The sequence below is a fragment of the Anabrus simplex genome, chromosome 1 (genome assembly GCF_040414725.1).
Source record: "Anabrus simplex isolate iqAnaSimp1 chromosome 1, ASM4041472v1, whole genome shotgun sequence".
In the NCBI taxonomy this organism is placed as follows: Eukaryota; Metazoa; Arthropoda; class Insecta; order Orthoptera; family Tettigoniidae; genus Anabrus; species Anabrus simplex.
In genome coordinates this window covers 1,549,117,475-1,549,130,215 of record NC_090265.1, presented here as the reverse complement: position 1 = coordinate 1,549,130,215, position 12,741 = coordinate 1,549,117,475, and the positions used below count along the sequence as shown (strand labels likewise).

At 37.8% G+C, this 12,741-nt stretch overlaps 1 protein-coding gene across 5 annotated transcripts in view; it reads left to right on the top strand.

Moving 5' to 3' along the window:
- Gapvd1 (GTPase activating protein and VPS9 domains 1) overlaps positions 1-12,741 on the top strand; it is a 674,762-nt gene that overhangs the window by 330,480 nt on the left and 331,541 nt on the right. For all 5 annotated transcript variants that reach the window (XM_067138086.2, XM_067138089.2, XM_067138085.2 and 2 more), the window contains one exon: positions 9,179-9,355. In XM_067138086.2, the coding sequence (XP_066994187.2) occupies positions 9,179-9,355 (177 nt within the window). The remainder of the gene's footprint in view (positions 1-9,178; positions 9,356-12,741) is intronic.

Below are 12,741 nucleotides of genomic sequence, written 5' to 3'. Positions count from 1 at the left end.
TCTGTGCTCAGACAGTACCATAGTTCAAGGGATTAGCAACAGAATACAGAAAGCTTGCCAGTTCTATTATGCTGTACGTCAAATACTTTGGGATGAAACATTTCCGTTGGTTTCCAAAATCAGCTTATACAAAATATATCTGGTACCTATATTGGCGTATGGTCTGGAAGCAGCAACATTTACGGGATCAACAAAAAGTCTTCAGGCAACAGAAATGAAGTTCCTCCATTCTTGTCTACAAAAAAATAAGAAGAATGCATATCTGACAGCAGCTTGGATTGGAAAGAAGCATTCTAGAGACCCTAGTACCGAAGAGATTGCAGTGGTATAGTCACGTGAAAAGAATGGCTTCCCACAGAAATCCTCAAGCATACTTTGGCTGCAGTGTTCCTGGGGAGAGACCAAGGGGAAGACCTTGTGATGTTTGGGAGAAGCAGGTTTTTGAGGACCTTGAAATTAGAGATGTAAACTTGCATTACATATATGAACAACATCTGTGGATGGACAGGACAAACTGAAGGAGACTCGTACATGACTGCACCCAGCTTACTGGAGCAAAGAAATGATGATTAATGTAAAAAGACTGATGATAGGAATAACAGTGTAACTGAAGCTGTACAAATGTAGAGTAAACTAAGCTCTTTTTTGCTATTTGCTTTACGTCGCACCGACACAAATAGGACTTACAGCGACGATGGGATAGGAAAAGCCTAGGAAGTGGAAGGAAGCGGCCGTGGCCTTAATTAAGGTACAGCCCCGGCATTTGCCTGGTGTGAAAATGGGAAACCACGGAAAACCATCTTCAGGGCTGCCGACAGTGGGGCTCGAACCCACTATCTCCCGATTATTGGATACTGGCCGCACTTAAGCGAGTGCAGCTATTAAGCTCGGTAACTAAGTTCTTAGACAGATTATTATTATTATTATTATTATTATTATTATTATTATTATTATTATTATTATTATTATTATTATTATTATTATTATTATTATCATCATCGTACTACACTCTAAGAGAAGTTAAAAATGTTGAGTGAACTGCTGAAATGTTGAAAGGATTATGCAAATATTACACAACAATAAAACAAGCAAGATGCACCGTGGCATATCCTATTTATAGGTACTCTGAAACAATAGAACTGAAATTAAAACTAAATACTTATACAGATTATTTATCATTATTTTTCTAGTACGCGCCAACAGAAATTAAGACTGTCCTTAATTGCTGTTATGTCAAAAGTATGAGGGAAATTGTCCAAAACTGTATCACAGTAACTTCTCTCGAAATTATGCGGGAGACTCAAACAACAAATCTCTAAATATAAGAATTAGCAGATTTATCAACTGTATGCCAACAGCGGAATATTTTAATATGAAGAGGGGTAATAATCGTCAATAGTGTCACAACTGCTATCTTGCCAGTGAAACAACATATATTTTTTAAAATTTTCTTCAAAAAATTTATAACGCTGCTGTAGTGCATGCCATGGGCTTTGCTGATGATCTAGTTATCATTGGTAATAGTATAGAAGAGAGATAGGAACACTTCCTCGTGTTTTGGGATCTTGCCCTCGCAGAGAGATGCAGCGGAACACCAGGCATAACAAGATTCAGTGCATTATAGCAAATTCCCTCAGAAAGAAAAATTGTAGGGTCGCTGAAGAGGTATCAGGACTTGGTGATAATGGTAGCAGTAGGAGATTTTACATCATAGCCTACAAGGAATCAGAGGGTGTGGGATATAAAATATACCCCACAGTTCATTTTGAAATCTCTACAAACCAGCCAGAAGACGTTGATAGGGAAAAGAAGCTTATAGGGAAAAGCTTATCTATGAACCGACCATAATTTATTATAAAGATAGATTTGGACTGAAGGACATTAAAGTGATAGGATTAATGGTAGGAGCTTGAAGGACTATTCTTCAATTTATCGTGAATTTTTGGAAGCAGTGTAATTTAGAAGTTCCGGAACTACAAACTATGTCTTTTGTTAGCTTTACAAGGTTCCATTTCATTGCTGAGAAATCATTGCTATGTGTTATAATTCTTTTTATTTATTTATTTATTTATTTATTTATTTATCTATTTATTTATTTAGTTAATTAATTTATTTGTTTGCTTCTTGATTGATTGATTGATTGATTCATTCATTCATTCATTCATTCATTCATATATTCAGGATCAGCAACTGCATAACGCCGAATTACAAAGATCCGAGCCATGTACAGTAGATATTAATCTAAAATGAAAGATATATAAATATTTACAAAGGAGACAAATATACACAATAAAAACTGTACAATCATATATAATACATATTTACATAGACAATGACATTAACAAAGGAAAATACATTTACAGTAAATACAGGAGCAGAACAGGAAAGAACAAGAAGGAGAAGTTATATGAGAAATATCATGACAGCAGGAAGGAAACGTTACGAAGATGTGTAGGTTCTTGTTGATAGATATAGGTTCTTGTTGATAGATAAGGTTTTAAACATTGCTGGAATACGTACAGAAAGGAACCTTTGGGTGAGAGAGAGCCGGGAGTAAGGAATATGGAATAGGGTCTTCATTCTGGTACTTCGGGATGGGACATGGAGGGGGGGATAAGGAAACTAAATCTGGAGACCTAAATAGACAATTAACTGCTTTGTATAGCAGCTTTAGGTCGGCTACTTTCCTCCGAGCAGAAAGAGTCTTGAGTTTCAGTTTCCCAAGCAATTAGATAGTGCTTATGTTGCGACATGCAGGGACCCTGGCTCTGATGATAGCACAGAAAAAAGATTGTACACGGTCAAGGTGCTTGAGATTTGAGGAAGCAGAAATGGACCAGACTGGAGAGGCATATTCAACAATAGGTAAGATACAGGAAACGTAGAATGCTCTGAGAGCATATACGTCTGTGATGTCAGAAAACCTGTAGAGTAAACCAAGGAGTGACATAGCACGTGAGGTGACCTGTTTATGTGCGAGACAAACAACAATTTACTGTCAAAATGCACTCCTAAGTCTTTTTGATTGTCAACAAGTGCAATCAGTTGGTTCATTAGGTGATATTCTTCTAGAACGGGGGATTTACGAAGTGTGAACGAAATGGTAGAACACTTGGAGGGATGAGGTTTAAGATGGCATGTAGTACACCAACCTGACAGTGAATCAAGTACATTTTGCAATTGTATTGCGTCTGTGGGAGAATCGATTTGCTTGAAGATTTTACAATCATCTGCAAAGAGAAGGATATCACAAGAATGGTGGGAAACAGTATCGATAAGGTCATCAATAAACAGGGCAAAAAGAATTGGACCTAGGACACTGCCCTGCGGTACACCAAAGAGGGTGGTGGTGGTGGTGAGAGAAGAACTGCATCCATCAAGGACCACGCACTGTAGTCTTTCGCTCAGAAAGCTATTAATTAGAGCTAGGAGTCTCCCATGCACGTTAAACCATTCAGAAAGTTTGTGTGCAAGAAGCGTGTGATCCACGGTACCAAAGGCCTTTGCGATGTCGATACAGCATATTTCAAGTGGCACGATGGAGGAGGATAGCCAAGTTAGTTACTTAGGAGCTTCCAGGAAGGAAACCATGCTGCTGATGGGATATACATGAAATTGTAAACACAAGCAAATGCTGGTGGATGATCCTTTCACAAGTAATAAAGCACGTAATATAGGGACCGGGCGATAATTTACAATGTCAGACTTCTGTCCACCTCTGTCCACCTTTAAGAACGGGTGTGATATAAGCAAGTTTCCAGGAGCTCGGAAAGTAGCCGACTGAGAAGCATCACGCTAATAGGGCATGAAGGAGTTACTGCTGTATTCTTACGGAAGATGGGACTGAGACCATCAGGACCAGTGGGTTTATTTTCTGACAAAGACGAAAGTAGGGAGTACACTTCAGATTCAGTGGTAGAAATATTACTGAGGCTATGGGAAGTAACAGGATTGATTTTAGGAAAATCAGCATACTGCACAGGTTTAACAAAATTAGAGGTAAAATATTCATTGAATAATTCAGGTCTATCTGTTCCACTGGCTACAGAATGGTCCCAGGTTACTACTTCCGGTATTCGTTTGTTGTCTCTTCTGTTATTTATAAGTGACCAGAACCTTTTACTGTTGCGTCTTACTTCAAGGCAGGCTCCGCTAATATATTGTGAGTAATCCCACCTTAATAAATACTTGTGGTGTTTGCGAAGGTCAGAGAATATTTTATAATTTCTCTCGGAGGGCGCATTCTTCCATTGTCTCCAGGCTACAGATTTTTTTATTTCAGCACTTTTAGTATCACTCTTCTTCCATGGGGGGATTTTCTGAACATCGAACGAGTAGGAATGAGGTCACGGATCACAGCAAGCGTCCAATCATAAAATAAGTCCACCGCATCTTGAACTTCACCCACATGCAACAAATGCCATGGTAAAAGGGACAGAGTAAATTCACAGTCTGCCAGTCAACTTTACGCCACACAGGCACAGAGCTCCTAAGGACAGGTCGATGACATCTTGCAGCACGGGGAGGTGTGAGAGTGAAAGTTGCTTCAATGGACTTGTGGTTGGAGTTTAAAATATTTCGTCCCACAGAAACAGATGAGGGCTCGTTATATAAGAAAGTAGGTAGTCAAGAAGACTATTTCCGCAGGTATTTTCCAAGACATGCTGTTTGAGGTTCAGTCCAGTAATATAGTGGTCCACATACCATTTGTCAAGGCTGTTAGAAGGCTGACCTAATGAAGGGGAAATCCAGGAGACTAACAGATTAAAGTCTCCTAGTATGTCAGTGTTATCTTTGGAATGAACGGCTTTAAGTACAGAGGAAAGAAAAGCTTCAGAACGAGGTGGTCTATAGAAACATGCAAATAGATATTTTATGTTATGAAATCTAACTTCAACCCAAACAGCTTCACAATCATTCATCAGGTTAGAGCGTAGGGTCGCATGCCATTTAGATTTGACAGCGATTTAAAACACCCCCTCTCTGGGATCCAGTTCTGTAATCGGCCCTGAATGAGGAAAACTCTTTAAAGAGTGGGATTTCAGAGTCTAACACAAAATCCGTCAACCAAGTTTCACTTAAGGCGATAATGTCGAAAGCAGTGAATTCTTGAACATGAAGTTCACAGTCTGTAATCTTATTTTTATGGACCTGATATTTTGACAGTACACAGAGAACTCATTATTTATTGTAGGCCCAGGGTTAACTTGCACATCACCAGACAGAAGTAACAGTGTTAGTAAGAAACTAAACGGGGAAATGCGTGCTTGACAGCGTAATTTCAGTGAATCGTGCGTCGATGTTGGGACCGTAAGAAAACAAGACAGATTAGCCGTCGGTAAGGAAGGAAATAAAACTTACAATCCGAAGTTAACCAGTCTCCAGCCTGTGAGAGGGCGAGGGAAATTTCCACGTTCCATTGTGTACCTGCAGGTGGATCACTCGCGGCACTTGAAGAAGCCGGCCCCGTAGTGTGCGTAAGGTGGTTATAGCCCGATCACATGGCGCACAAACACAATCTCATTGATTTCACCATTATATCGTCACAGATTCCAAACTCACTACACTCCACATCACCACTAAACTCCTCAGAAGGAATTGCAACACAATTCGAGACTGCAAATCCGTGATTAACCACACATATTACTAATGTAGCACAGAGGATACCCACACTGAGACATTCACTCACCACCACCTTAACTGTTTCTAATAATGTAATAAACAAAATTATTGTAAACCAAAATTATAATTTAATTTGTTTCATTATTCTTTGTCCATTGTGACAGCCTTCACCTGAGGGAAGTTTTGTAAAGAAAAAATAAGGAAATTGTTTTCTTTGTGAAAGGTGCAACAGATCTTAGTAATATATGAAATATTGTGTATATACAAATGTAAGTATACTGTAGTAACTCAGTAGTTACAACTCCGTGTAATATCCTGTTTTTTATAAATATCCTACCAAGAAAACTATAGGTACATATACAGAACAAAGGAATATTATTTCCTATTTCCCCACACCAAAATATGAAACAAGGTAATCCTTATCTACATAACCTGCAGTATGCAATCTACTGCAGATCTACCGTGCACCAACATACAATTTAAAGTAGAAATCATCTTTGAAAACTGTATGAAGACAAGTTGGCCCACATTTCCAGTATGTTTCTTGTAAAAGTGTATTGACAGGCTGGAATACTATTTTAAATACTGTAGTTTTTATGCTTGACGATGTCGAAATATAAATATTATACGCCAGAAAACTGAATCTTAATGAGGCTCATTATACTTAACAAAGGAAATAATTAAAAGTATCCTCCTAATTCAATACATCACATAGTTCCATCATTAGATGGAGTAATAAAATAAGAAAAGACAAAAATTGAGAAGCTGTGTTAGACAGGTGCTTGGTAAACTGTAAGTGACCATAGTGGAAACTATCAATGAAATTCCAATGGTGTTTAAAAGGTGGTTGTCCTCTCAAAATGGCCTGACCTCTTCAAAGTTAACGGTCCTGTTCATACGAGTCTTAGACTTGCGACCCTCCCGACCTTTTTAAAATAAGGTAAACAAACATTGTGAAACAATAATCGAGAACGGAACCGCTACATTGAGAAGAAATTGAGAATGCTGCTGTTCTAAAGTTTTTTTCACTGAATTTTGTTGCAGCGAGTTGTTTATTACTCCATCTGGTGATGTAAATGTTGTATATTGTGCTGTTTTTATTTCCGTCATGTCTCATTTGTTCCTTCATTTTTGCTGGCACGTTTTTAGCTTGTATTATGTAAATTTACTTTAACACTTTACTCCATCTAATGATGGAATTATGTGATGTATTGAATTAGGAGGATACTTTTAATTTTTTCCTTTTTAAAGTGAAAACCGTCAATACGGAATGATTCTAATATCTTGTAAAGGCTCATTATAGTTCAAGTTTCATTATGATACCAGTTTTTCATTATGATCCAGGATCTCCACCAATCAGAGTTCAGATTTTCATTATGATACAACTGTTTGACCAATTAGGTAAGGATAGCGTCGCACTTGCGCGCAACGCACTAGCTTCACACTTTGTTGTTTCCAAAATCAAACATGTTGGACACACATATTAACATCAATGCACCTTCTACTTCCAATATTCCACAACCACACGCCACATTCCTACAAATTCACTTAACCAGCTTTACAACAAACAATTAGTATTTGAAATAAAGCTAGGTTATAATAACCTTCTCTCAAAGCTTTGAAAACACATGACATTGTCATCCACTCACGCAAAATTAATAACCCAGCACATGCACTCTGCTTTCTGTTCAGTAAACTCAATTGTCAAGCTACATCTTGATAGAAATTTGTGAATATTTAAAAAATAGAGCTATAATTATCATCGAGCATTAAGACCTCGTATGGAAATTATAAAACAAGCTTTGCTCGTTTTACAAACATACTCATGTCTTAATTATTGCCAGTATAGGCTTGTTGCATAATGTATTATTAATAGCTTGTGTAGAATTATTCAATCAGTATCCCAAATAACATTTGTATCAAAGTCATCCATAATAGTTCTTTCCAGTGAGTGTTTTTTTGAAAGAAAAGGTGCTTGTGCTCACCATGTAAGTGCTTCTACAGCAACTCCCACACTTCGGACATAAACTCCTATATGCTCTCATTGCCACTATCCACTCCTTTCTCTTGCAGAATTTTATTTATTTATTTGTTTGTTTGTTTATTTATTTATTTATTTATTTATTTATTTATTTATTTATTTATTTATTTATTTATTTATTTATTTATTTGTGTATGTATGCATGTATTTATTTATTTATTTGTGTATGTATGCATGTATTTATTTATTTATTTATTTATTTATTTATTTATTTATTTATTCATTTATTCATTTATTCATTTCGCCTGTCATTATCACAATCTGTTTCCTTTTGACCCCGTGAATCTTCGGTCTTGGTTTTATAATCCTCTTCACAACATGTATTTTTGGTGCTAGTTTTGTTGTGTTTTACAGGATCACGAATAGATTTAACAATTTATATTTCTTTAACCGTCCTTATTTTGCTCATTGACATAAAGTAACTACTTATTTTACCCATTTTGAACAATGAATGCTACACAGTATATTTATTAAAAATTCACATAAATACCTTAATGTTGCAGAGCGGATATAGAACTGATAGTCTGACATTGGCAACAATGTGAAAGTGAACAATTTCATTTTCCAGCTGCTTTACCAACCTATGAAGCATAGGAAACATATAAGCATGGTCCCAACTTGCAAGAATGAAATCTGAAAATTCAGTTCATGAACACAGTACTATCTGCTTGAAAATATATAATACATTTCCTTGTGAGTAAATCGCAGTTCTGTTTTAAAAATTTGGGGGTGGGGGGGAAGTGCCAGTATTGCATACCGTTGCATACCAGCAGAAAGAAAAAGCACTGGTTCTATCACTACTGTGATTGGGCTAGTTAAATTAAGTCACAGATTCCTGTGAAAGCAGAGTACCTTTTCTCATCACGAGATTTATCTGGATGTAACCACTGAACCTCTTTCTTCTTGAGAGTTGAGACACTTGCGCTTGTATGACCGGTGGCTCCTTTTATTGATTGATAAGTAGTACTAATAAAGTTTTGCTCTCCTCCTTTCTCTTGTGTTATGCTACAATATTCACAATTACCTTACTCTTGCTGCTGTGAAATTTGTCATGATTTATTAAGAAGGAGTTTACTGATCATCTGACTATCCAGAAACAGCCTCTGCCATATTAGTGTCAATCCATCACAGTCGGCAAAATCCAAAAATCTTACAGGAATATTATATTACTTACATTCCATGTGTGCATACCGAACACATGTCATGGAGGAAGGATTGTTAGCATTGTCTTTGAGATGTACCATTATGAATTTGATCAAGACAGAACTACAAGTGGAGAGCTTTTAAAAATGTGCACAGTACCTGTGACTTAATGGTACTGAAAAAAATAAAATGTAGAACTGATTTTGTGTAGAATTGTTAGTATAATTTATAATTGGAACAGATATGCAGAATGAATTTGAAATATTAACAAACTTGTATTATTGCTGGCCAAGGTAAAAATATATTTGGAATTTTCTGTTGTGTATATATGTTCTTTCAGCTCACTTAATGTCTTCTATTTTATTTCTACAGGACGTGATACACCTTCATCCCAAATCACTGAAGGTGAGGAGGGTCCTGGTGGGTTAAGAGGGTCAACTGGAGAGCCAAGGCAGCCTCTAGATTTCCCAACTCCTGCTACCAACAAGCAGAGTCGCTCGGATATTGATGACAAGTTCGGGAAATTTGAAATTAAAAAGCTACTTGAAGGTAAACAGGATCATAGAAATTTAGAGATGGAAAATAATTATTTCAATATTAATATCATTTCTTATTTCTGTGCATGTACTATAGATGAACTGCCTGGTACTTACCATACCATTTGTTATTTCTTAACTAAACTGGCCATGATGTCAGAACAAGGAACTAATGAAAACTAGTTTGCAGTATAATATCAAGATCTGCTTTTAGTTGTTTCACTCGTCACTGCAGAGAAGTCAAGCGACCCTAAAACCTTAAGGCTATGAAATCTGTGTTGTTAGTAGTGAAACATATTCAAGTAAAATATGTTCCTATCTTTGTTTGCATCCTCACACGTTGTTTGTTGCTCATACTGTGTGTGCTATGCATGTTTTTTTTTTTTTCCCTCAGTAACATTTCATATTGCATAAAATTAACCCTTTGCCGTTCCCCATATAAAGGCAGATGCCTGGCCGCAGTTAGTGTTTTCTGACAGAGTTCTTCAAATCCCAATAGGCATAGCAGCATAAATTATTATTGAAAAATGCGCACATGCCGTGTAGAATACCATTACATTACATTTACATTACATACACATTACTTTTCTTTGCTATAAGCTACGATGGATTTCTGTCTATTCCTGCATTTTACAATAAGCACAACTCACACACACATTCGTCATTTGGTTCATGAAATAATTTGTTGCAGCACATCTTGTGGTGGAAACCATGGATCGCCAATCTCGTCGTCACGTGTCGCATATCATGATTAGTTTCCATCCAGGTCCTGTCTTGCATAGCAGATGTTGCATAGAAGTCCTCTGGTATGTTGTTTTTCTTCTCATGCAGATCTTGTATAAGCTGTTTGAAGCTGGTACTAGCTTGAAGTATGAGCTCGCATCTCAGATCCTCTATTAAGAACGTCTCCCTGGTAAGCTCATACACTAGCCTCGATCTTGCATTCTGCGGGACTCTTAAAATTCTCTTCAGGTATCTAGCCTTTACTCGCTCCAATTCTTCCAGCTGTTTGTACGTGAGGTATTCTGGGACTAATTCTAGGCCATACGTCAGAACAGGTAGTATCTTTAACTTACACAAGTCCATAGCTGTGCTGATCGATAGTTGTGTGATGTTCCTGATTTCATTCATAGCCCTAGTGGCCGCCACTGCTCTAGATCTTATATGTAAACTGAAACTCTTTCCTGTTGTTTGAATTGTGATACCTAGATATTTAAAATTGTTAGCCCTCTTGAGTAGTTTGCCATTGCATTTGATGTTCTCTGCTTCAGTGAGTCTTCCTCCTTTCCTAAATACTACCAATTCCGTCTTCTCTTTGTTTATGTGGATGTCGTTTCTCTCTGCCCATTCACATAGTGTGTTTAGCGATACTTGCAGTTTATATCTGTCGCTGCGATGGCCATGTCATCAGTGTATACGTGTGTGCTTGTTCCTGCCATTCCTTTGGTGACATCGTTCGTGAGAACATTAAACAGCATAGGGCTGAGTGGATTGCCTTGGAGGACACCGTTCGTCTGCGACAGCCAGTCAGATATGCCTATTCCATCATCCATCTGTATGTAGTTTTCTGCCAGTATATTCGATATCAGGGTCGTTGTGCTTGTTCTTCCAATTAGTTCCTCCAGTTTATCTATTAATACCTTTCTGTTGACCGTATCGAAGGCTTTTGAGTAATCAACAAAAACCACATATAGTTTTCCTTTTGGTCTTTCTATCGTCTGTTTTATTTGTTCCAACAGGTTTTCTACTGCCAGAGTCGTGGACCTTCCCTTTCTAAAACCAAACTGTTCCTCTGGTAGAAGGGGTTCTAGCTTCTCTGCCAGCCTTTTAGCGAGGATTCCTGTTAGGAGTTTCAGTAATGTAGATTCCAACGCTATTCCTCTATACGCGTTTGGGTTCTCTGTGTCTTCTTTTCCCTTGTATAATAGCTTGATTTTTGACTTTCTCCATTCGTCTGGTATACTTCCTAATTCTAAACATTTATTTAGAAGGGAGGTCCATATCGGTAAGTATTCTTGTGCTGTCTGCTTTAAGTGTTCACTTCTTATTCCATCTACTCCTGGTACTCTGTTATTCCTCATTGTCTGTATCGCTTTCGCAATTTCATCCGTGGTGAAGATCTCATCAGCTTGTGGAGTCATAGGTGTCTTAATCATGGGTCTTGTTTCTTTTGAGTAAATTACTATTCTTATATGATCTATCCATGTTTCCATAGGTATGTTGGCCTGTATTTTCTGCCCTTTTGGCCTCAGAGCTCGGTAGGGGTCTTCTTCTGCCTCCTCTACCATTTTCTTATGTTCTTTTTCCAGGTGTTGCTTTTTCTTCTTTTTTATTAGGTCCTTGTATTTCTTTCGTTCTCGTTGGTATTCTTCGGTGGTTGCGCTTGCCATTTGTCCTCTAGTTTTATGTAGTGTTTTCAGTGTCAATCTTCTTTGTTCATAACATTCTCTGTCGAACCATGGCCTCGCCTTCCTATTTGAATCTTGTGTGGTGGCCCCACTTATTATAGTTGATTTCAGCCATGTAGCGGCCTCGTCAATATTTCCTGCTCTTATTGCTCTTTCAACCTTATCTTTTTCTTTCATTTTCCCTTTAATTTTTTCCATGTCCAGGGTCTTGCCAAATGTTATATTTCGTCTTTCTTCTAATTTGCTACTTCTACCGTTTTCTATATTTAATTGTACTGGAATGTGTTTACGGATGACTGCTGCTTCTTTTTTCACTGTGGTGGCAAGGTGTTTTGATCTAAAGCCCTTTGTGATTATTAGGTCTATTGTGCTAGCTCCGTTATGCCCTATGTATGTCCAGTCCTCCTGTCTGTTGTGTATTGTAAAGCCTTCATTTGTTAGATATTCCATTACTTCTTTGCATTTTCTATCTTGCCTATTTATTGCGCAATTCAGATCTCCCGCAATGATTATCTTATCCATACTTCTACTATGATCCAAGGCCATCCCTAGTTTATCTATTATGTCTGTCGCGGTGTGATCTGGATTAAAGTAGACTGCTACTATAACTCCAATTCATGTCCTGACAACCAGCATGTTTTCTTCTCTTAATAGTAGTTTGAAGGGGGCCAGTTGTGGTTTGATGATGCATAGCACACTGCCCACTGGTCTTCCTCTTCTCACACACTGTATCGCATAGGCATGAAAATTGTAGAATTCTGGGATGTTCAGTTCTGTGTCCTCTTTTACCATTGTCTCTGTGAGTACTTCAATGTCATAATCAGCCATGATATTTCTCGGAAGCAGGCTCAAGACTCCCCTCAGGCCTTCTACGTTCCATGTTATTATATTAGTCCCTGGTTGCCGGGCCTCTGAACTTCCAGGGTTGCCGAAAGGGCCGACATATTACATCTTCTGGCCAGAAGTTTCCATCATAGACTGTTTCTAGGTC